The 24,199-nt window shown below is 40.9% G+C and overlaps 1 protein-coding gene across 1 annotated transcript in view; it reads left to right on the top strand.

Annotated features, from left to right (window-relative positions):
* Positions 1 to 24,199, top strand: part of lama4 (laminin, alpha 4) — a 251,052-nt gene that overhangs the window by 90,367 nt on the left and 136,486 nt on the right. Inside the window, exons 11-19 of the mRNA XM_081378769.1 lie at positions 4,804 to 4,915; positions 5,715 to 5,879; positions 5,975 to 6,168; positions 10,110 to 10,226; positions 10,692 to 10,840; positions 10,986 to 11,127; positions 13,292 to 13,385; positions 13,464 to 13,580; positions 17,990 to 18,175. Of these exons, the coding sequence (XP_081234895.1) occupies positions 4,804 to 4,915; positions 5,715 to 5,879; positions 5,975 to 6,168; positions 10,110 to 10,226; positions 10,692 to 10,840; positions 10,986 to 11,127; positions 13,292 to 13,385; positions 13,464 to 13,580; positions 17,990 to 18,175 (1,276 nt within the window). The remainder of the gene's footprint in view (positions 1 to 4,803; positions 4,916 to 5,714; positions 5,880 to 5,974; positions 6,169 to 10,109; positions 10,227 to 10,691; positions 10,841 to 10,985; positions 11,128 to 13,291; positions 13,386 to 13,463; positions 13,581 to 17,989; positions 18,176 to 24,199) is intronic.

Genomic DNA, 24,199 nt, shown 5'->3' with positions numbered 1-24,199 from the left:
ACGAAGGCCAGTACCAAGGGCATCTTGTACTTCCGGCAGCATTCAAGCAGTTGGTTTAGCACGTGGATGTGGTCCATTGTGCTGTAGCCAGACCGGAAGCCGGCCTGTTCGGGTGGCTGTTGTTCGTCCAACTGCCTGGCTAGTCGGTTGTACAGCACCTTGGTGAAAACCTTGTACACGGTCGGCAGGAGCCAGATTGGCCGATAATTCCTCAGCTGTTCGCGGTCACCCTTCTTGTACAACAGCACTGTCTTGGCCGTCTTCCATTGATCTGGTGTTCTTCTCTGCGCCATGTAGCGGCTGAAACGGCTGGCCAATGCTGCCCAAAGCATTGGTCCACCCGATTCCGTCCAGCCCTGGCGCCCGGTCTTTCTGGATGTTCTGGATCGCATGCCTGACCTCACTGGTCAACACTGACGGGATGGCTGGTATGGCATCGTCCTGCATTTCGGGCGGGTCGACTGGTGTCTTGCTGGCGAACAGGTCCGTATAGAACCCAAACCCCCCCCCCCCCCAAAAATTTGCTAAGAGGTCATTTTCAATTGAGAAAGAGCATAAAGAGAGAGCTCACAAAGAGAAATGGTTTATAAGGCTTCTGTGGAAGCTTTCATACATTTGCTCATCCCCTATATTATGTTTTCCCCTCCCCCACAGCACAAAATATCAAAGTTCTTGCAAGAATTATGTTTTCCTTTCCCTGGAAATATATAATTGGCACTGGAAATATCTAATTTCTTGTGAGAATTATGATTCCCCCCTCCACTATATCGTGTGAACTATCAGTGGTTCTCGCAATACTTCAAGTAGGCCTATACGGTAATGTCAGGTTAGGGCCCTAAAGCAGAGTGAAGGTTTTTGAAGATCATAAAATCTCAATTTATAATGACCTCAATATCATCCAAAATAAATGTGGGATTTGTGCCTAATCACCAATGTGAACAACAAAAAAAAATTGATATTTCTTATATGTTTTATACGGTTTTATACAGCAAAATGAGCCTGGGGTCAAATTGACCCCAAAGAACACCGATGCTACAAAAGTACGTACAGAACATTGAAAACCTATCATCATGTTAATTTTATGTTTACCCAGTTGTCCCCATTAAATTAGGAAAAGTCTTTAAATATGAAGCAAAAAAAATTTTTTTAAGTATGTATTTAGAGACGTTAAACACTGAATGGGGTCAAATTGACCCCAAAGGTAATAGGAGGGTTAAAAGTGTATATTTTCTGTGCCACTTGTAGTCTGAAAACAGGACCAAAAACCAGAACTATATTTACAGTCAAACCAAAAATTATTCAGACACCAGATATAATTTTTGATATTTTTTTTACTAGTGGGTGCAGGACACTATAGTTCATTTATGTAAGCGAGGATAGCAAAATAAAGTAAACTGTGACATATTATACCCAAACATTCTTCATACAGTGGACTACCAGTAACATTTATATAAATTTGGGACCAAAAATCATTCAGACACTTTGACCTGACCGTGTTTTGCTTAATGTTTTTTCTTTAATTGCTAATGCGACCTTTTTACACCACAGACTGAAAAAAATTAAGCATTGCTTGGTAATTGGTTGACCTAAATTGGTATTATCTAATTGTGTACTTAATTTTAACAGCTGACAGCTATTCAACCTAATTCAGTCTAACAGAAGGATGGCCAAAACCAGTGAAATATCAACTGATTTGATAACTGATTGTTCTTATAATATTTTATTACCATTTTCTAAACTATAGCGATAGTAATATAACTGTGACAATATAACTGTGATAATGTGAGAAATGATGAAGGTGTCTGAATAAATTTTGGTTTGACTGTATAAAGTTAGTAATTATAAGTCATTTTGAACAATATCATCATTATGAACACATTTAAGTAGGCTATGCTTTAAAGTTAGAGATACAAAGGGAATTTATAGTGTCATTGTGCTCCCAGCTGATTGTGTAATGATTGGTAAAATTAGACACGTGGAGTGAGACAGGATGTCATTGCAGTATATAATAAAATAATTACAATACTGCAAAGGAAAACAGATCTGAGCAACCAAATAACTCATCCGTGGAACAACACCAGACAAGTAACAAGGGAAACACAAACCCTGCATCCAAATATGCCCACTTTTATGCTATATAGAAGGCGAAAAACAGTATGTGAGCCAAGTATGTGATGTCCAAATTCATAGTATTCATAAAATAGGGGCGGAAAGTATGACTGGATGAGCAGCTAATTCCTGTAAGATTCTGAAGTGTGCATCTACTGGACACTTTACTATAACATGAGGCCACGGGAGAGGAATTGTGAATGGCAGTGACGCGAAGCAACTGATGCTGTAGGTCACATGACAGTAACAAAATGGCTGTGTATTATGTCTGAATTTCATTCATTCTACACACATTCATAGGATATAGAACATACATTTTTAACGATCATAAAGCAAATTTCAAACCAAATGAAGTACCTACTTTACAGTATGTGATTTTGGATACAGAAAAGGGCTATTAATGCACATGGAGTAATGAGACTAACAAGAAACAGGTGAAATGATAAGGGAACAAAACTATAAACTAAAAGTCCACATACAAGACAAAGGCACAAGGATAGGCATACATTACAGATTGGTCCAAAATCTGTTTGTGATCTACATATCTGGAATACAGGTTAGCCATGCAGTGGTGATACTCTGGGGATGGACATCGGTAAAATCCATTACACGTTTGTGGTACCGAAAAAACTTTGTGCCTCTTGATTTTGATAGTGCCACAGTTTTGATAGGATCACAAAGCCTGCAGTTTTTAGGAAAATCAGCGAACTTGCTTTACACTTACATATTATCTGCATATAGGAGAAAGTATTTCAACATCCAGAAAATGTGCTTGTCCACCATTGGACTGAATGGTCCTGAGAATGGTGAGTTACTATGCAGGTGGCATGTACATCATAACATGTTTTGATTATAAATTTTGGCTTGCAGTATTCAGGACAGGAGAACTTTGCTGATAGCAGAATGACTTTAGTGACATGGCAACTCAGGATTTATCACTTGGCAATCCAATCATGATTTTTGCAGCACCACAATAGAAAATAAATAAAACCATAATCATGTCAATCAGTAGTTCATCATGATTTTTTATAAATGTATTGTACCAATACGGCCTAGTGGGGGAAAGTTGCTTAATGAAACCCTTCACCTTTACCTGCATCTTTACATCTTGTGACCAAATATCCTATGGATATAATATTTTCAGGGTGTGTTTTTTTTTTTATGGAATGGATTTCACACACAATCTTTGTCTTTTCCCACATTTTTACATTCTTTTTTTTCTGTGTTCACATCATGCTGTAATTACTGTAATTGCAAGATGACAAGCTGAGCTGTTCAAGTAATTTGTTTTTATGGCAATGCCATTTAAAACATGAGGAAGAACAACAAAAATTCTAAATAGATTTGTGACCCTGGATCACAAAACCAGTCTTATGTTGCACGGGTATATTTGTGGCAATAGCTAACAAAACATTGTATAGGTCAAAATTATAGATTTTTCTTTTATGCCAAAAATCATTAGGATATTAAGTAAAGATCATGTTCCATGAAGATATTTTGTAAATTTCCCACCTTAAATATATAAAACATTTATTTTTGTGAATGGATGCAGCACTATCACCAATAGAAATGGACAACTTTAAAGGCGATTTTCTTAATATTTTGATTTTTCTGTACCCTCAGATTCCAGATTTTCAATAGTTGTATCTCGGCCAGATATTGTCCTATCCTAACTAACCATACATCAATGGAAAGATTATGTATTCAGCTTTCAGATGATGTATAAATCTCAATTTAAAAAAAATTACACATAAGACTGGTTTTGTGGTCCAGGGTCACATTTCTTCAGTTTATTCAATATTACATCCTTTTTGTCATTCTATCCATCTCTCCCTCTCTCCTTAAAGGAGAACTCCGGTCAATTTTAACATTGAGCTAATTTTTTTTTGTACATTTGGAGTGCTGTCAATACAGAGAACAACGACAAAAATCGATGTTGCCTACACCGAGTTATTCTATTTTTAAAATTTGCACCCTGTTGACTTCAATAGGGCAAGTACTAAACCTGCTTTTAGGCTCTTAACATCCTTGATGTGTCATTACAAGTGTACAGAAAATGTGAGTGATTCCTTCTGAGTGAACACGAGTGAATCTGATTGCAGTAGATGTGCACGATATGTATAAAAATGATGTTATTTCAGCCAGCGCACATACCTGTATTTTCTTCCTGTTTTCGGTTGAAGTCCAAAGTAATCGATTGCCGAGTTCACGCGCGTGATCATAGGTAACTAAACCTATGCGCGTGAACTCGGCAATCGACTACTTTGGACTTCAACCGAAAAACAGGATGTAAACAGGTATTTGCGCTGGCTTAAATAACATCATTTTTATACATATCGTGCACATCTACTGCAATCAGATTCACTCGTGTTCACTCAGAAGGAATCACTCACATTTTCTGTGCACTTGTAATGACACATCAAGGATGTTAAGAGCCTAAAAGCAGGTTTAGTACTTGCCCTATTGAAGTCAACAGGGTGCAAATTTTAAAAATAGAATAACTCGGTGTAGGCAACACCGATTTTTGTCGTTGTTCTCTGTATTGACAGCACTCCAAATGTACAAAAAAATTAGCTCAATGTTAAAATTGACCGGAGTTCTCCTTTAATGCTACACTGTTCATAATAGGGTAAACAGGTGCTTTCTCATGTCCTTCCTGGTGAAACTGAGGTAGTGTTTGTTTTATTTCGTCAGGAGGAATCAGTGCAGTCATTGGGAGAGCGGGTGGATCAAGAGACACTTGACAGCTCAACACTAGCAAATACACTTATTGCTAACCTCTCATCACTCAATGTTCTCATAGAAGGTAACATGAGACCTTGTGCAATCTGTATTTTTTGTTTATGTTGTGCTGGTGAATATCAAGCACTGTATCTCAGTGATACTTTCTTGGCTGGAGCAGATTCCCCTCTGAAAGTTGCCAACTGTCCTAGACAGGACTTCACATGTTTTGACCCAAATTAAGTCACCACGTGTGCAGTATCATTCCAGTTATCAAAGTAGAATCTGGATGCAATGTGCCGCTAAATGGTTTGGTTAACCACTTAATTTATTGTCTATTAGACCATACACCAATCAACCACAGTTATACATTATCACACAAAATACATTTCCTTATGCATGCACAGCACACTGACTGATGTAAAAATGTTTGAATAACATACTTTTACAGTAAAAAAAGTAGCAATTTGCATAGGTCAGTCAAAAAAAGGAAAGAAAGTATAGCTATAACAAGCAATAGAAAGAATAATCGGTCATTGCACGCTTCCACTGAGATGCACAAGAGGGCAATGCTTACAAAAGTTGCAAACATTTCTTTGTGAATTGCTTGCAAATAAATTGGCTGGAACTGAAAAAAGGAAAGCCTGATTTCTTGAAAACACAGATTGGCTGATGGCACCACAGTAACAGCACAATCCCAAACCCTGACAATCCTGAGCTGTGGAGTAATAGGTAACAGGCAGGAATGAGGAAAAATTACTAGTGCCCCTTCAACAAATATCAAATTTAAGAAGCGTCTTATAATTTATTCTGAGCTCAATTGTCTTGTCTTGCTTTGATTACAGATAATGAACATAATGCATTTGTATGTGCATGTGTTTCAGATATGATTAGGGATTGGGAATTATATGGTGTCCATCAGGAGTTAGATCCTCAGGTAAAGCTGCAGAAAATAGCAGAAGCCGAACGGATCTTAGGCTGGATGAGAAATCTGGACCTCTCACCCAAAGAACCGCTTGCTACTGATGAGTCCTCCGAGGCCCATGAATGTGAGATTGTTTGTGTTTATTTCCAGCTTAATTCTGCTTGTGATTGTGTGTGTGTGCTCTCATTCAACCTGTACCCTTCATATGTCCGATTGTAGTGCTCCGGCGTGTGCGCCATTTTGAGAAAACTCTGATGACTACGCAGGGGCGTCTGTTGCCTATGCGGGAAGTGCTGAGTCGATTCACTTCCAGACTCTTTCAAGCTCAGGATCTCCTCAACAAAGCTGACGATACACTGCAGCAGTCACTAGACAAATACAAGACCAACCAGCTCAAACTACAGAGGAGAGAGGTACCTTCTAACACATTTACAGTTTGTTATGAGAATATTAATATTAATATTAATTATACATTAAGCTCAAAGTATACATTGGTTTTGTTGTGAATGCTTGAATACAGCGCTGTTTCTCTCCAGGAGTAAGGACCAATAATGTGTCACTGTTCAACTAGTGTTGCAACTTGCAAGTGTCTTCCCAGCTAACAGATTTTTGTTATAAGAACATTCTCCAAATATTCAGTGTTGGTTCTGGGAATGTAAAAAAATGTACGTGTTTTAAAAGGTGTGATGCTCCTCTGCTGAGATCTTGAGCGATTTAATGTCGTCTTTTATCTTCAGTTGATTTCATCTAAGGCTGTGGCTGAATAAAGTTGTAGTTTGTGTTCTTATTTCTCTTTCTTTCAGTGCTTGTTCACTGCAGGTGTTTGAATGATTGAATGAATGTTTCAGGAACATCACACTAACCTTTTAATAACATTCTATTAACATTCAGGAAACTGGACATTTTTATGCTCTTTGAATGTTACAAATCAGCATTCCTAGAATCCTCATTTTTTATGTTCCCAGAACCAACACTGAATATTTGGAGAAGGTTCTTATAACAAAAATCTGTTCGCTGGTTTTAAACCTCCTTGCACAAGCACTTGTCAACATGGGCATCAGTTGTTGTTGTTGCGATCTCCAGTATTTGTTGTGTTGTCTATTCTATTTCTCTGTCTCTTCAGCTGTGCTGAGCATACAGAGTACACATGGTTGGTAAGATGAGGTAAAATAATGTATTCAAGGAAGGGAAAAGCAGGTCCTGCCATGGCTGTCTGAGCAGGGAGCGAGAACCTTGGTCGTAGTAGGGTAAGGAAGCAGTCGTTTGGTGTGGGTGAGTCAGGCAATTGACCATACGACTGCGATTACTTGACCACTCCCACCCTTTTTAAGTTATGTGTGGTGAGTTGGCTCACATGGTTTAAGTTTTGCACTTCTGAACTTCCGTTAAGGGAACATAGTGAGCATCGATGCTCCCTGGTTTTCATGGTGCATTGTGGGACTTTTTTTAGGGTGTTTCAGTGCACTGGAAGGATTCAGATTGATTATGAGATTGGCTGGATTAGTTCCACCTTATTGTTGCATTTTACATAACAAGACCACGTGGTGATAATATTAAACAGGTTGGAAAATTTTGCAGCATCTAGAACTGCTCGAGAAGTCGCTGACCTGCTCATACTTAATGGTCATTGGCAAGAGTGAGAGTGAAAGTGACGTGAAGGCCAAGCATGGTAACCCATACTTGGAATTTGTCCTCTGCATTTAACCCATCCAAGTTAGTGCACACACATTAGAACTGTCGACTGTGAGTAGTGAACACACACATTCACACTGCAAATCGTGGCCACACACACCCAGAGCAGTGAGCAGCCATTTTTGCTATGGTGCCCGAGGAGCGATTGGGGGTTCGGAAAAAACAGAACCAGAACAGAAGAAATTCCATTCACTAGCCTCTCTGGATATCTAATATTGGATATACACGTATAACAACATAACCATAACAACACCTTTTGCCATGATGTTGAGAAGCCTTATCATTGCAGTGATCTGAATGGCTATTTGGGCTGTAAGTAATTTTTCAGTGGTAAATTAATTGTTAAATTAACAGGATTAGTCTGAATCCGTGTTGCCATATACAAACTAGCATGTCTTGAGGGTGAATTCCAAACGACATTTTTGCACCCTTGAAGGGCACTTCGGGAGGGAGGCGCCAATTGTAGTCGCGTCCAAAACTATGTGAACAACTGAATCCCTTCATGGAGGGCCCTTCCACACTTCCTAACGGAAGTGAAACGTGATGTCTCTTCAAGGAAGTAATTTAATAATTTATGCTCATGTTCTGCCCTTCCAAAGTAGTAGGGCATAGGGATGTTCACTTCCTATTGGAATTTGCCATTGGAGTGCTTAAACAGCTGCTGAGAGGCGTTGCAAATTCGACCGCAGTAGAAACACTGGAAGCTCGGGAGAACAACGGATCACAGGCAATAGGAAATCAAACAGGATTCCTGGAGACAGCAGAACAATGACACAGAGGTTAGTGTTTCACAGGTGAGTATACGTTACATCTTGGAAGCATCAGAAGTTCAGGAGACAACGGATCATAGTCTGTTCCTGTTGGAGGCTTGACAATGAACTGGGGCTATGGTGAGTGTTTTATAGTGCTAGTTGATGAGGCTGCTGATGGGGAACAGGTGCGGGTGATTAGTAATCCGGGGAGAGTGAGTGCAGGTGTGCCAAAGAGGATCCTGGGTAATGTAGTGCAGAGATAGACAATGAACGTGACATAACCCCCCCCCCAGCAGGGAAAACGCTCTTGCTCGAAGACGGGCTCTGGCTCTTGCTCGAAGACGGGCTCTGGCTCTTGCTCGGAACTGGATTCGGAACTGGTTCTGGCTCATCTGGGCCGACGACTGGTTCAGGCTCGGCGGGCATGACGCTCTCCGTCTCAGGTTCGGCGGGCATAACGTGCCCCATCTCAGGCTCGGTGGGCATGACGCTCTCAGTCGCAGGCTCGGCTGGACTGGCGTGAACATGTGGCTCAGGAGAGGATGGCGCTGAGGTAGCTGACAGGGAGGCCCAGACATACATAATAGCAGCAACATACAGGGAAAAGGTAGCATCTTCAACCTCAACAGAACAGACATGAAGAGCAGACTGATGTGGGGTGGCGTCCAGAATTTGGGGAATGCAGGAAGTCTTCTTCCTCCTCCGTTTACGAGAGCGAGGGGGTGCTGCAGCGAATGATGGCTCTGGGTTGGTGGGATTGACGTGAAGCACTGGCTCGGCGAGGCTGACGTGAAACACTGGTTTGACTGGGCTGATGAGGTGAGGATCTGGCTGGACGCGGAGATCTGGCTGGACATGGAGATCGGGCTGAACGTGGAGCTCGGGCTGGATGTCTCCCACGGTGAGGGAGGAACCACACACCCACAGCGTGCGGTCAATGAATTTGATGACAGGTAGGTTGAGATCATCCAACAGGAGTATCGGGGCGAGTGGATCGTCTAACCCGCTCCAGAACTGCTGCTGAAGGAAGTCCTCATCCCAGCTCCCATCCTGGTAAAGGCGAAGGAAAACTTTAGCAAATTCCTCCAGAGTACAACCGTTCTGGTCAAACATAGTGGATTCCTTGGGGTTCGCGGAAGCGCTGTCTGCGGACTGTGTAGGATCCATAGCGGTATATGGTCAAGCCTTCTGTCAGGATACAGGCACAGAGACAGAGGTAAGTGAATCCAAACACAGCTTTATTCAAGTTGACAAGAGTGCAAGGTGAGTATTCAGCGAGTTCAAGTGCAGATTCAATGAAGATCACTCAGTTGCGGGGCAGACAGCAGGTAAGCATGTTCACTTCAGGTTTGTAGATACCAAACAGTCACAGTTCATAAATACTTGTCTTTTCTCTTTCAGATGCAGTCAATAGCAAGCAAGCTCGGAGGAAACACTGGAAGCTCGGGAGAACAACGGATCACAGGCAATAGGAAATCAAACAGGATTCCTGGAGACAGCAGAACAATGACACAGAGGTTAGTGTTTCACAGGTGAGTATATGTTACATCTTGGAAGCATCAGAAGTTCCGGAGACAACGGATCATAGTCTGTTCCTGTTGGAGGCTTGACAATGAACTGGGGCTATGGTGAGTGTTTTATAGTGTTAGTTGATGAGGCTGCTGATGGGGAACAGGTGCGGGTGATTAGTAATCCGGGGAGAGTGAGTGCAGGTGTGCCAAAGAGGATCCTGGGTAATGTAGTGCAGAGATAGACGGTGAACGTGACAGCTGTCCAGTACGGTACAGTAAAAGCACATTTCATAACAAATAAGTAAAACTTGAGTGAATTGTCTGAAATTGTGAAATATTTTTTGTCATGTAATGTTTTTGTGAATTGATGTCAGAAATATTTGATGTACTTTAACTCAGGCACAGCAGCAGCGACTAAAAGACATCTATGACATTGTCAATCAAACTATTGTTACGGCTGGTGTAATCGTCTCTGAGGCAAACCTGACTGTCCTTGAGGTGGAAGATATGATCACGGTAAATCTGCTTTTTTATCAACTTCATTTCTGCATATTCTGTAGGCTACTGCATGTAGTCTTGCAACAGAAATATTATCCAAGAGATATCTTTTTCAACTCTACACCTTATATTTTATACTTATAAAGTCTATCGACCATTTTCCATTAAATGGGACAAAATGGCTCACTAGATATATTTAGCTTGATTTTCTTTTTCTTGTTTGCCACTTGATGGTAGCTCCTTGGTAATTAGACTACTTCAAAATATTGACTATGTTTTCATACATTTTTACAAATGTTTTAAGATAGATTTCTGTGTTTTAAGATCTATGCACAAGTTTAAAAGCTCAAGACAAATAAATGGTGTGCCGTACTCAAATTTAAATTTAAGAACATAAAAAGAACAAACAGTTCATTGTCAATAACCCCATTAAACCTCAATGAACATATATATGAATTGTTATTTTATTGAATGTGTGTATAGAATGTGAGTGAACAGCATGCAGAAATCGATGGGGCTCGTGTGTCGCTGGAGAGAAAGACAGAGAAAATGTCTCAGTCAGACAGAGAACTAGTTCTGAGAGCCGAGGATCACGCTGATGATCTGCAGAGACATGCTGAAGAACTTCAGTAGTGAGTTTCAAACCAGAAATGACCAATGTTATTTCTCTATCTGTATGATATTTCAAATGTACTCTCATTCATGACTGTCATGACATGGCGAACGCTCGTAGGAGCATCACTAACATGAAAATCACTGCTCTTATCTCTCCTTTAGTAATCTGAAAGGAAGCGATGCAAATGGACGAGTGCAGAAAGCCCTGAACGCCTTAAATGTCTATGACAATATCGTCATAAACATAGATAACGCTAACATCACTGGCCTGACTGCTCTCAACATCTCCAGCACTACACATGCCGTAAGTCAAGTCAAGTCAACTTTATTTTTGATAGTGCTTTATAAAATAGGAAGCAGCTTCACAATATTAAACAGGAAGGTAACAAAATGAATGATGCTAAATTCAAGTTCAGATTCTGCTGTAAAATGGCTGTAGCAAGACAATAGTGTCATTATTCAGCCCAATTCAGTTCAGTTCAGTTTAATAACATATAAAGTTCATTTATTATGAAATAAATTTGAATCCGCTATATGCAGCTCTACTGAAGACAATACTTTGGTTCCTATTACTAATTAATTCATTGCAGAATATAGAAAAACAAAATGCTCAGTTTTCTTTAAAAAAATACTACAAAAACTACAAACTACAAAAAACTACAAGTGATGGTAAACAGATGGTAATACCATGATATATATATATATATATATATATATATATATATATATATATATATATATATATATATATATATATATATATATATACACTGCTCAAAAAATAAAGGGAACACTTAAACAACACAATGTAACTCCAAGTCAATCACACTTCTGTGAAATCAAACTGTCCACTTAGGAAGCAACACTGATTGACAATCAATTTCACATGCTGTTGTGCAAATGGAATAGACAACAGGTTGAAATTATAGGCAATTAGCAAGACACCCCCAATAAAGGAGTGGTTCTGCAGGTGGTGACCACAGACCACTTCTCAGTTCCTATGCTTCCTGGCTGATGTTTTGGTCACTTTTGAATGCTTGCGGTGCTTTCACTCTAGTGGTAGCATGAGACGGAGTCTGCAACCCACACAAGTGGCTCAGGTAGTGCAGCTCATCCAGGATGGCACATCAATGCGATGTTGCAGGCAGCAGAAAGTTCTTCATGGCGTCTCCAGACTCTGTCACATCTGTCACATGTGATCAGTGTGAACCTGCTTTCATCTGTGAAGAGCACAGGGCGCCAGTGGCGAATTTGCCAATCTTGGTGTTCTCTGGCAAATGCCAAACGTCCTGCACGGTGTTGGGCTGTAAGCACAACCCGCACCTGTGGACGTCGGGCCCTCATACCACCCTCATGGAGTCTGTTTCTGACCGTTTGAGCAGACACATGCACATTTGTGGCCTGCTGGAGGTCATTTTGCAGGGCTCTGGCAATGCTCCCCACTGCTCCTCCTTGCACAAAGGCAGAGGTAGCGGTCCTGCTGCTGGGTTGTTGCCCTCCTACGGCCTCCTCCACGTCTCCTAGTCAAGTCAAGTCAAGTCATCTTCATTTATATAGCGCTTTTAACAATGTAGATTGTCTCAAAGCAGCTTTACAGAGATAAGCGTATAATTTAAGGTAACAGAGATTGTTTCGGCTTTACAGCAGAGTTAAGTTATTTCCATCTAAAGTTAGTTTTAATTGATTTGGTTCCGTCGCTCCTGATGTACTGGCCTGTCTCCTGGTAGCGCCTCCATGCTCTGGACACTACGCTGACAGACACAGCAAACCTTCTTGCCACAGCTCGCATTGATGTGCCATCCTGGATGAGCTGCACTACCTGAGCCACTTGTGTGGGTTGTAGACTCCGTCTAATGCTACCACTAGAGTGAAAGCACCGCCAGCATTCAAAAGTGACCAAAACATCAGCCAGGAAGCATAGGAACTGAGAAGTGGTCTGTGGTCACCACCTGCAGAACCACTCCTTTATTGGGGGTGTCTTGCTAATTGCCTATAATTTCCACCTGTTGTCTATTCCATTTGCACAACAACATTTGAAATTAATTGTCAATCAGTGTTGCTTCCTAAGTGGACAGTTTGATTTCACATAAGTGTGATTGACTTGGAGTTGCATTGTGTTGTTTAAGTGTTCCCTTTATTTTTTTGGCACATCAATATATATATATACATTATAAAATACCACAGTACTGAATGATTACCATATTAATTTATCATGATATTTGCATGGTACGCCAAGGTACTCCAAAGCATCATCAAATTTCTCCAAAATATCATGCAAGTGTTGTTTTATGTATGTCTATCATTCAAATGTTTGGTATACATAGTGATACAACTTGGTGAAAAAAATAATCAATTTCTTTCAAAAACATCAAAAATGTTGTATTGAATCTACACCTTTGAATGCTAATGTATCTCTGTGTACAGTGGTTAATGTGGTTACTTGACGTGTCCCTTGATGTTTTTCTCAGGATATTGACGGATTAAACTCTCAACTGAGCCTCATGTGCTCTCAGAGTGACAGTGTGTTAACAGAGGCCTCAACCCTGTTCTTTCAGCAGAAAGGTAAAGCAGAAAGAGTGCTTTTTCTCACACTTCCTACTTTGTGGATAAAACTAAGTCCACTTTATTTTATTTTTGCAGACATTGTATCCACAGTCCTCGACAATAAGAAATACATCGAAGAGACCAATGAGATGATGGATAGCTCCTCTAAAAAAATAGCTAAGATCGTCAGTGACATCAATGCAATTCATAAAGGCAAGAATAAATTGTACATTTACTTTTTTTAGTTGTATCTCTGCCTGTACTATTTGGTGTTTGGAGCTCTGCCAAGTTTGATTTTGAATTCTTTCACTTATCATTTTCTGTTTAAAGGAGAAGTTCACTTTTAAAATGAAAATTCTGTCATCATATACTCACCCTCATGTTGTTTCAAACCTGTATGAATTTCTTTCTTCTGCTGAACAGAAAGGAAGATATTTAGAAGATTATCAGTAACCAGACAGTTTTGGGGTCCCATTGACTTCCATAGTAGGAAAAAAAATACTCTGGAAGTCAATGGGACCCAAAAACTGTCTGGTTACTGATAATCTTCCAAATATCTTCCTTTCTGTTCAGCAGAAGAAAGAAATTCATACAGGTTTGAAACAACATGAGGGTGAGTATATGATGACAGAATTTTCATTTTAAAAGTGAACTTCTCCTTTAATATATCTTCTTTACACTTGATATTGCTTCTCTTCTTAGAGATAAATAAATTAGAGTCAGAACATTTTTGAGGATAACATTAAAGGGGACCTATTATAATTCACTTTATAAGGTGTTTGATATGGCGAAAAATCAATGACAAAATTAACGGAGCGCACAACTGATGCTGGCTCGCGCAGTAAATGACATTCGCAAGAGGATAACAGATCAAACAAACAACGAGAAATGTTTTATTTCACAATCTATAGCTTTGGTTAAATACTAGTATATGAAACATAAGTTAAAATACATTAATGACTCGTTAAAACGTAGTACAAACTTCTTCTATAATAAAGTGATTTTGTATTATTTGTAACCAGGCACTAAAGCGATTACCCATAAAACGTGCTTTGAACCAATCGGATTGCTTGGGTCCTAAGCTCGGACTCATCTCTTCAACCGGACTCGATTGTTCACCACACCTGCTCGAACACTTTTATTTTTGGCAGTCAAGGGGCGGGACTTACTGTTTTAATAACCTCAAATGTCATTGGTTACTTCCCCTTTTCCGGAAGTCAGTTGTGATTGGACGCCTGTCCAATGACCCGTAATTCACTTGACTTCAAACATGATATTTGTTTTATTTATTTATGTTAATGTGTAATGTGATTTAATGCATTGGTAATATAGAATAGATTCTTACCAGATACTTTATTAACAGAAAGTCGTACTAGTGATTGCATTATGTTGTTAAGAGATACTGACTGTAATGACGCATTTCCATGGTTATTAGCATTGTAAATCTACCAAAATTCTTATAAATTTTTACATTTTATATTTATAACACTATGATTTGTGTTATTGGCATTAAAATATCTAAAAGAAATTGGATAAAAATGGGAATCCAAAGTCATATTTGCTGTAGTTCACCACTACATTACCACTATACTCCCTTTCACCACTATTAACGTTTACCCAACCAAAATTATATTGGATCTGAGGACCTCAGAAATGTAAAAAGTGTCCATTAAATAGTAAATATAACAAGGGCTTTAGATGAAAGATAAATTACTTGTTTATATCAATAAGCAAGAGTTTTTATGTAAGCTTTTTGTTATCATCCTGTGTAATACTATTATGTCAATTTTGAGCTGTTCATTATATTTTCTATTAAATTTAAAAGGGGTTCTGGCAGTATGAATGCATTTTTTTTTTTGATATTTTATGTTCAGATGGGGTGTAATCATTCATACTGTGTGTACTGTACTTGCCTCATACTTTCTCTTATTAGGTTATTCGCTTACAAAAAGTTAGATGATTAAGATCACTATATAATGTTGTAATATCTACTTTGCTGGGTTTAAGCTTTTTTGCGAGTTCCCGTTTCCTCACGTGTAGATCTGTTATCCTCTCACGAAAGTCATTTACTGCGCGCGCCAGCATCAGTTGTGCGCTCCGTTAATTTTGTCATTGATTTTTCGCCATAGTTTGAACACTGATGTTTGTCCACATTGTGTGTAAACAACAAGCCTAAAATTGTAAAGATCCACCCACTCCCTTTTTTAATTATTCCCATAAATCATAAACAGTGGGTTCCAGATTTCTCCCTACTCTTACGTGATGCATAAGGATGCACAAATCATTTTATGCCGGACTGCTTCACAAACAGGGGGTCAGTTCAACGCTGGATTTGCACAAAAAGTTGTTTCTGAAAGATTTTTTAGATTTGATTAATTAAATCTATTTAACTCCAAAACAAGTATATAAAGGTATCCACTAACCAGTCAGAAAAGCCAAGTTGCAGTCTAAAACATTTTCCTGAGTCTCTTCATCAGTGTCCGGCTCAAACATGTAAGGCTGAACACCGCTAAAACGGGTTTAAACTGGAAACCATGATTTTAAATGAGACCATAAAGTTCACTAAGAGTTCTAGTCAAGTTTGAGACTGCTCTTGTTAGAGTTCCATATTCCATTTGACCAGGGTTGTATTTCTACACTAGTATTGCATTTACATTATATGTGTATGTGCATGTTTGAATGTTTATGTTATAATACACATATCGTCGCTGCCCGATGAAAATCACGTATGTCCAAAACGGTTACTTTTCAGGAAGTGAAAAAAACACCGTAATTTAAAAGCATATGAACATAGCGTTGTCATACTTGGTATGGCATCTTTAAATGTAGCCATATTCTTGCCAGTGTAATGATATAATCCACATTTGACCAAAATCGAGTTTAAATGGACATACGCGCATATTTTACAGTAACGGTGGTCGATACGCGTTCTTCCGATCATTAATTAGAATGGCCAAGTCGCGTTTCATATTGACAGATGAATATGCTCAGTTTATTAAATAGCCTACGTCTCCGTTTATTAAATACGCTCAGTTTATTAAATGTCTCTTGCAAACTATGAAGGGACAATGAATCAATACACTCATTGCTGACCCCAGGGCCGGCGCGTCCATATAACTAGGCAATTGCCTAGAGCGGCACTTTTGTAAGGGCATACATAATCAGAGAGTTGCCTTTTTCTTTTCGTTTTGAATTATTTCGTTTAAAGACTTTTCAAGCTTTGTGTATTTGATGTCTTTCTCATGTCTGTGTGAGGCATACACTGAGTTTCGTTAATGAGATGCGCTCCAGTTAACGTGCAATGCAAGTGAACGCGATGGCGCCTCCATGATTATATTGTCTGCTATATACCGGTTTTTGCTTATTTATTAAATCCATGGTTGATGAAAAATTGATTAAAATTAAGATACAATTTATACAAAACTAAATTCACTTTAAAGAAAGGTTTTCTACAAAACAAAACTTAATGAAGTGGTCAAAATCATGTCTGACCCGTCTCAAATTGTGCATCCTATTACTCGTGCTGTTCACTTTTCATACTTTCAACAGCATAGTAGACCTACGGACTCTATTTGTACAAACTGCACATTCATTTAATTCTGAATTTTGTTGAAAGGCTTCAAATCAAGTTCACGGATAATTGTGCGTGCATTTATTAATCATTATGATACTAAACTCATAACAAAGTAGGCTATGCTATGTACAAAAAAAATACAGCCATTTCTGTTTTTTTCTTTTAAACAAAAAAAAAGGAAAAAAAGCTACACCTTTTTTTTTACATTTCATCTTTCATTCCGAAATAGAATAATGAATGGACGAAAAAGTATACGGACCCAACATGTAGGCTATTAGCCTTTTTACCCGTTATCAATCTAAATTAATCTCGTTTTTAATTTAACTTAATTTCGTTTTTCTTTATTTAAATTTCGTTGTTCTTTATTTAAATTTCGGTTTTTTCTTTATTTAATTTTCGTTTTTTCTTTATTTAAATGTCATTTTCTTTATTTAAATTTAGTTTTTTCTGTATTTAAATTGAATTTTTCTTTTTTTAAATTTAGTTTTTTTCTTTATTTAAATTTTGTTTTTCTTTATTTAAATCTACCCTTTACTGTGTCAGTAATTTATTAGTCAGAAAAATATTAGACTACCTTAAAAGTATTGCTTAAGTTAACAGGCCCGTGCGTTAACATCTCCACAATAAACAGTGACAATTACTTCGTCTAGACCATTTACTGGTAAATAACAGTTGTGAATATATTGCGAATATATAATAAACTTGAACAGTTGTCAAAAACAAACGTTTGCTGATACTTTACCTCACAGAGTTATTCGGCTATCCAATGCTGAGCTTCCAGAGACGCTTAGACCGCGCGATGCCTCCACAGGGCGGGAGATACGCGGCGTGATTGACAGCTTTGACACCAAATGGATATACGTGAAAATCAGATGACATGATTTCACAACTTTTCATAGGTCATTTAGATATGTGAAGCATACTGTATACGGAAATGAACCTGGACATTCTATCCGTCGAAAAATCTCAAAATCGGCAAAATGGACATACGCGGTTTTCATCGGACAGCGACGATATGCGAATGAGTGTGTTTTTTGTATGTTTCTAGACCGGACTCCGAGACGTCTGCAGTTCACTCAGGAAGTGGCTGAGGGGACTCTGAACCGCTCTGCTGAAGTGCTGCAGAAAGTGACACCCATCTTGAAGAGAGTGGAGGAGTGGGACGGCAACATGAAAAAAGAGGCATATTCTGCTGCAGCGTTTGACCGCACTGTTCTGTCTGCCGGCGAGGCAGGTATGGTAGACTTCCATCAACACAGAAAAGTTCTATATATAGAAACTATAAATCCATTTACAATGTCAGGCTCGGAGCAGAAAAGTTATAGTCGCAGACTGATGTTTGCTTTATGAAAATAACATGCAGCTTTGTTGGTTAAGTCCAATGTTGCATAATTTAACGACAGTGTGTGAGCATAGACTGTGTGAGATTTTCATAAAACGAAAGTATGTCCATTGCTGGGTTTATGCTGAATGCATTGTCATAAAATGATGCAAAAACACCTGACAATGGAAAGTCTCTTCTACAGCCAGCAACAGATAGTGATCTTTTAATTCAGTGGTAGTTTCATAGCCAAAACTTGTTTATTCATTTAAGTTTATCTGCCATGTTATGTTACACTAAATGAATGTATTCAGCACATAACTCCATAACTTAAAAATACATTTTCTCATAAAAGCAAAAACAGAACACAAAGAGTCAAAAATGGATGGAAATGTTGGGTAACACTTTACAATACGGGTGCACTAATATGCATTAATTCATGCTTAACTAATGCACAGATAATCATGTGTCAATGTATGACTCATGAAGAACTTGTCATGGGATAGATGATCATGAGACGAGGATACAGATGCAGAGGAAATTTATTAGTAACATGCAGACAAGGTACAAAAACTCAAACTCCGGACTCCAGGAACGGGAAACTCGGAAAACGAACCAGCACAAGACTACAAACACAAGGAGGCTAAATAGGGGAACAAACAAAGGAGGGTAACGAGACAGACAGGTGGGACAAATTAACCAATAATCAGATAACAAGATGGGAGGGGCTAGACAATACTGCCGTGCAAAGGCAAAAGACCGTAACTTCGTTTTTGGTCGAAAATGAGTTATTTATATTTTTGGCACATTCACGACCTTCTTTATCATGTGGATAAGTATCTTGAATAAATTCCGTTTATTTTTCGAGAAAATAATGATTTGTCTTAACAGTAACTTCCAAAAGCCCATGAGAAACCAAGGCAGAACACCGTAACATCAGTTACCGCTCTTTGGCTTTGTTTTGGAACGCTCAAATTACGAGTTACGGTGCTCTGCCTTTGTTTAGCCGCGCGTCAATATGAAGTTACGGTGCCGGTGATTAATCAAATAATGCTACCTACCAGATTGTAAGGTTATCTGCCTTTGTTTTAATGTCCATTAAAATTAAAATTACGGTGTATCCTGTGTACTTTGTACAGCTGCCATCAGTCGCTCTAACTTCTGATGTCCTCAGAGCGGTCAGAACATTTAGTATGGTCTGCTCCATCGACAAACGTGCGATTACGATCGCGAAGGATTATGCAGAGTTGACAGAAAAACGCTACACATTGCCGTATCAGATGAATACAACCATGAATTAAAGCTCGCAAACTAGCTGGCAGAGTGCCAAAACTTCGCCTTCAGCCCCGCCCTAAACGCGGTCGAGTCAACGCTGGACTAATAGGAGGTATTTTGTCATGTCAAATGTATTAAAAATGCCTTCAGAATGCAACCAAAGCACAGGATAGCAATAAGTAGATGGCTATAAATAATTGTAAATCATACAAAATAAATGCCATGATCACTAGATTTTATACAGGTGTGTACTATAATGATTTTGTTAATGGTGATCAGCAACTAAATATTGATAATGTGGAAGTTACGGCCTTTTGCCTTGGTATGACCTCTCACTTTTTGCTGACAATACAAAGGCAGAGTACAGTAACTTTAAAATAGTGGTCAAAAGTCAAGTTTGAGCTCAAGATTTTTTTATGTATATAATTTCCATTACTAAAACATCTATTTGCCAAATTTCCAGTGTCCTACCTATAATTAATTAAGCGGGACAACTAAAAATCTTTAAAGTCATTTTTCTCAGTTCCACACTCTAGCGACTTAAGGTCTTTTGCCTTTGTAGGGCAGTATAGACATGAGCACATGGCCCAAAATAACAAAACACCCATGTGCAGCACAAGACAGGACAGGCATGTGACATTACCCCCTCCCTCCGGAGCGGCTACCAGACGCTCCATAAGACCAGGGCGGGACGGGAGGGACAGACTAGGGCGGGAAAAGGGGAATGGACAGTTCAGAAGGCCAGGGAGGCACACAAAGTTCGGGAGTCCAGGGCGGAGCAGACAGTCCCTCTATCTGCCAGGGCAGAGACTACAGTCCATCGGGCGACCAGAGCGGAGACGACAGTCCATCGGGCGGCCAGGGCGGAGATGACAATCCATCGGGCGGCCAGGGCGGAGACGACAGTCCATCGGGCGGCCAGGGCGGAGACTCTCCCTCGGGCGGCCAGGGTGGAGACTTTCCCTCGGGCGGCCAGGGTGGAGACGACCCCTCGGGCGGCCACGGCGGAGACGACCCCTCAGGTGGCCACGGCGGAGACGACCCCTCAGGCGGCCACGGCGGAGACGACCCCTCGGGCGGCCAAGGAACAGGCACCGGCTCAGGAACAGACACCACCGGCTCAGGAACAGACCCCACCGGCTCAGGAACAGACCCCACCGGCTCAGGAACAGACCCCACCGGCTCAGGAACAGACCCCACCGGCTCAGGAACAGACCCCACCGGTTCAGGAACAGATACCAGCGGCCCAGGAACAGACGCCACCGGCTCAGACACCACCGGCTCAGGAACAGATACCACCGGCTCAGGAAGAGACACCACCGGCTCAGACACCACCGGTTCAGGAACAGATATCAGCGGCCCAGGAACAGACGCCACCGGCTCAGACACCACCGGTTCAGGAACAGATACCACCGGCTCAGGCTCAGGAACAGATACCACCGGCTCAGGCTCAGGAACAGGCACCACCGGCTCAGGCACTGGAACTGGCACCACCGGCTCAGGAACAGGCACCACCGGCTCAGGCACTGGAACTGGCACCACCGGCTCGGGCACTGGAACTGGCACCACCGGCTCGGGCACTGGAACTGGCACCACCAGCTCAGGCACTGGAACTGGCACCACCGGCTCGGGCACTGGAACTGGCACCACCGGCTCGGGCACTGGAACTGGCACCACCGGCTCAGGCACTGGAACTGGCACCACCGGCTCGGGCACTGGAACTGGCACCACCGGCTCGGGCACTGGAACTGGCACCACCGGCTCGGGCACTGGAACTGGCACCATCGGCTCAGGCTCAGGCACTGGAACTGGCACCAACGGCTCAGGCACTGGAACTGGCACCAACGGCTCAGGCACTGGAACTGGCACCACCGGCTCAGGCACTGGAACTGGCACCACCGGCTCGGCAGACGTGACGTGAACAGGCTCGGTGGCAACCATCTTGTCCGCAGACACTGGATCCGGCTCGGCAGTGGCCATCTTGTCCGAAGACACAGGCTCAACGGCGGCCATCCTGTCCGGAGACAAAGGTTCGGCAGACGTGACGTGAACAGTTCTGGGAAACTCTAGGATCTTGTATAGTCTTTCAAAGTAATTCAACAGAGTCTCAGCTGCTCTGTCTACCTCAGACTGCACGGGGACCTCCGAGACTGGGACCACCGGAACTGGGACCACCGGACTCGGGATCACCGGAACTGCGACCACTGGAACTGGGACCACCGGAAATGGGACCACCGGAACTGGGACCACCGGAACTGGGACCACCAAACCCGGGTCCACCGGAACTGTCACGGAGGGGTTCTTCCCTCTCCTCCGTTTCGGAACCAGCGGTGAAGGCTTTCCTTTCCGCTGACTGCCATCTGCCGTGGTCCTCTCCTCCTCCATAGTCCTTTGAGCGCACCTGGCGAAATACTCCAGCAAAGAAATAGAGGATCCTTTCTCCTCTCACTCCGCTGTATCCACATTTAGGCTGGTTCGTTCTGTCATGGGATAGATGATCATGAGACGAGGATACAGATGCAGAGGAAATTTATTAGTAACATGCAGACAAGGTACAAAAACTCAAAAACTCGGGACTCCAGGAACGGGAAACTCGGAAAACGAACCAGCACAAGACTACAAACACAAGGAGGCTAAATAGGGGAACAAACAAAGGAGGGTAACGAGACAGACAGGTGGGACAAATTAACCAATAATCAGATAACAAGATGGGAGGGGCTAGACAATAGACACGAGCACATGGCCCAAAATAACAAAACACCCATGTGCAGCACAAGACAGGACAGGCATGTGACAGAACTAAACCATTAATTAATGATTACTGCATCAGTAACTAATAAAGATTCTAAATGATTAATAGATTAAGTAATATATGAATTGTTATTAATTAAATGTGTCATAATGTATTAATACCTTAATAACATATTTTATTAACTAATAGTGTAAATTAATGCGTTAATCACCACAATGGGTTGAAGTCATGTAGCCTGACTACGTCAGACTTCGTACTTCCGCTCAATTTCATTTCGCTTCTGTACTCAGTCTGAGACAGCGTAATAGCTTTCCGTTTTCCTCCGGCCTGAAAACAGCCGGCCAATCAACGAACAGAGGGCGGGCTGAGAGCCGTGATGACGTAGACACTGACTGTACCGTGGATGCGTAGATTTACTTCACATAATCTGCAAAAGTCGTTCATAGCCATGTTCACTTCGGTATTTCGCTCGATGGTTTTGTTTTCGCATCATACATGTGTTTACAGTGGAAGTTAGCTGCGGCTGAGCATGCGCATAACACACGCCATAACCAAACGTTATGTGATTGGCTTACGGGTAACCAATGATTTTAAACTTCAGACAAGCGCCCCCCGCGAGAAAGAAAACGCTTTTCTATTATGCCATTCCAGACTCTGTCTACGAAGCAAAGCGAAGTAGCAGAGTTTGGTATTACCAGGCTAGAAGTCATGTACTTCAACTTCGAATTGTCTGCTTTAATTAATCATTAAAGGACAAATCAAGTGAAAAATGAACCTAGGGGTAATTAACACATGGTTACCGAGTCGATCGTTCCCTGCGATGCGTTTTCATGAAAATCGAATGTAAAGAGTTTTATTTATAAAAACAGATTAGCTCATAACACTAGCATATGGGGCAGAGAGTAAGTAAAAGTAAATCGCAAGTTAATACCACTAACAAGGCTCAAAATAGCCTCACACTAACACGGGAGCATAATGAGGGTCCCTACATGCAAAACGAAGCATTGAGAACTTTGTAAGTGTACAGACAGTTTAATAAGAAGATACTTTATAAAGACAGTACATTACGTGTTTACAGGCAGGAGCCATCTTGGAAAACAGTCTCGACTAGTCGAGCCACGAACGCCGTGCTACATTACTCATTATGTTACCGTGTTAGTGTGAGGCTATTTTGAGCCTTGTTAGTGGTATTAACTAGCGATTTACTTTTACTTACTCTCTGCCCCATATACTAGTGTTATGAGCTAATCTGTTTTTATAAATAAAACTCTTTACATTCGATTTTCATGAAAACGCATCGCAGGGAACGATCGACTCGGTAACCATGTGTTAATTACCCCTAGGTTCATTTTTCACTTGATTTGTCCTTTAACTAATGATTTGCAAATGTATCATTATGTTATGACTTTACTTGCTGAGGCACATGACTATTAACTAATTGTTAAGTAATATGCCATTTTGGTTTTGACATCCACACTAAGCCATGGATTTCAATTTCCAACCATCTACAACCAAGATTTCACTGAGTCCGATGAACCTTGTTGTTCATGCACAGGAATATGTCAGGTTAAGCTTGAGGTCGTGGTACACTGAGAACATGCGGCCAAGCACTGCTATTTCATAACACTGTGTCTAGACTAGACAAAGACAATAGAACATCCATTATAGTCAGTGATACTACAATGGATGCGGCACGACGCTACACGACAAAACCCCGACAGTAAACTGATGCCACATTCTATTTCTGACGTACTCCGAGCTCTTGTGCTAGTTCTGTTACGAAGGACAAATGGACTTGCAATGGTCTGTCATGTCCAGTGCAGACAGCTAGTCTCGTCCAGTTTAAACACAGTGTAACAGCGGTCAGGAGTTCAGATTCTGGTGTGCTGATATTTGTGTGCAGCCCAACT

Source organism: Scardinius erythrophthalmus (assembly GCF_964197995.2).
Source record: "Scardinius erythrophthalmus genome assembly, chromosome: 11".
NCBI lineage: Eukaryota > Metazoa > Chordata > Actinopteri > Cypriniformes > Leuciscidae > Scardinius > Scardinius erythrophthalmus.
This window is presented reverse-complemented; position numbering and strand designations above follow the sequence as displayed.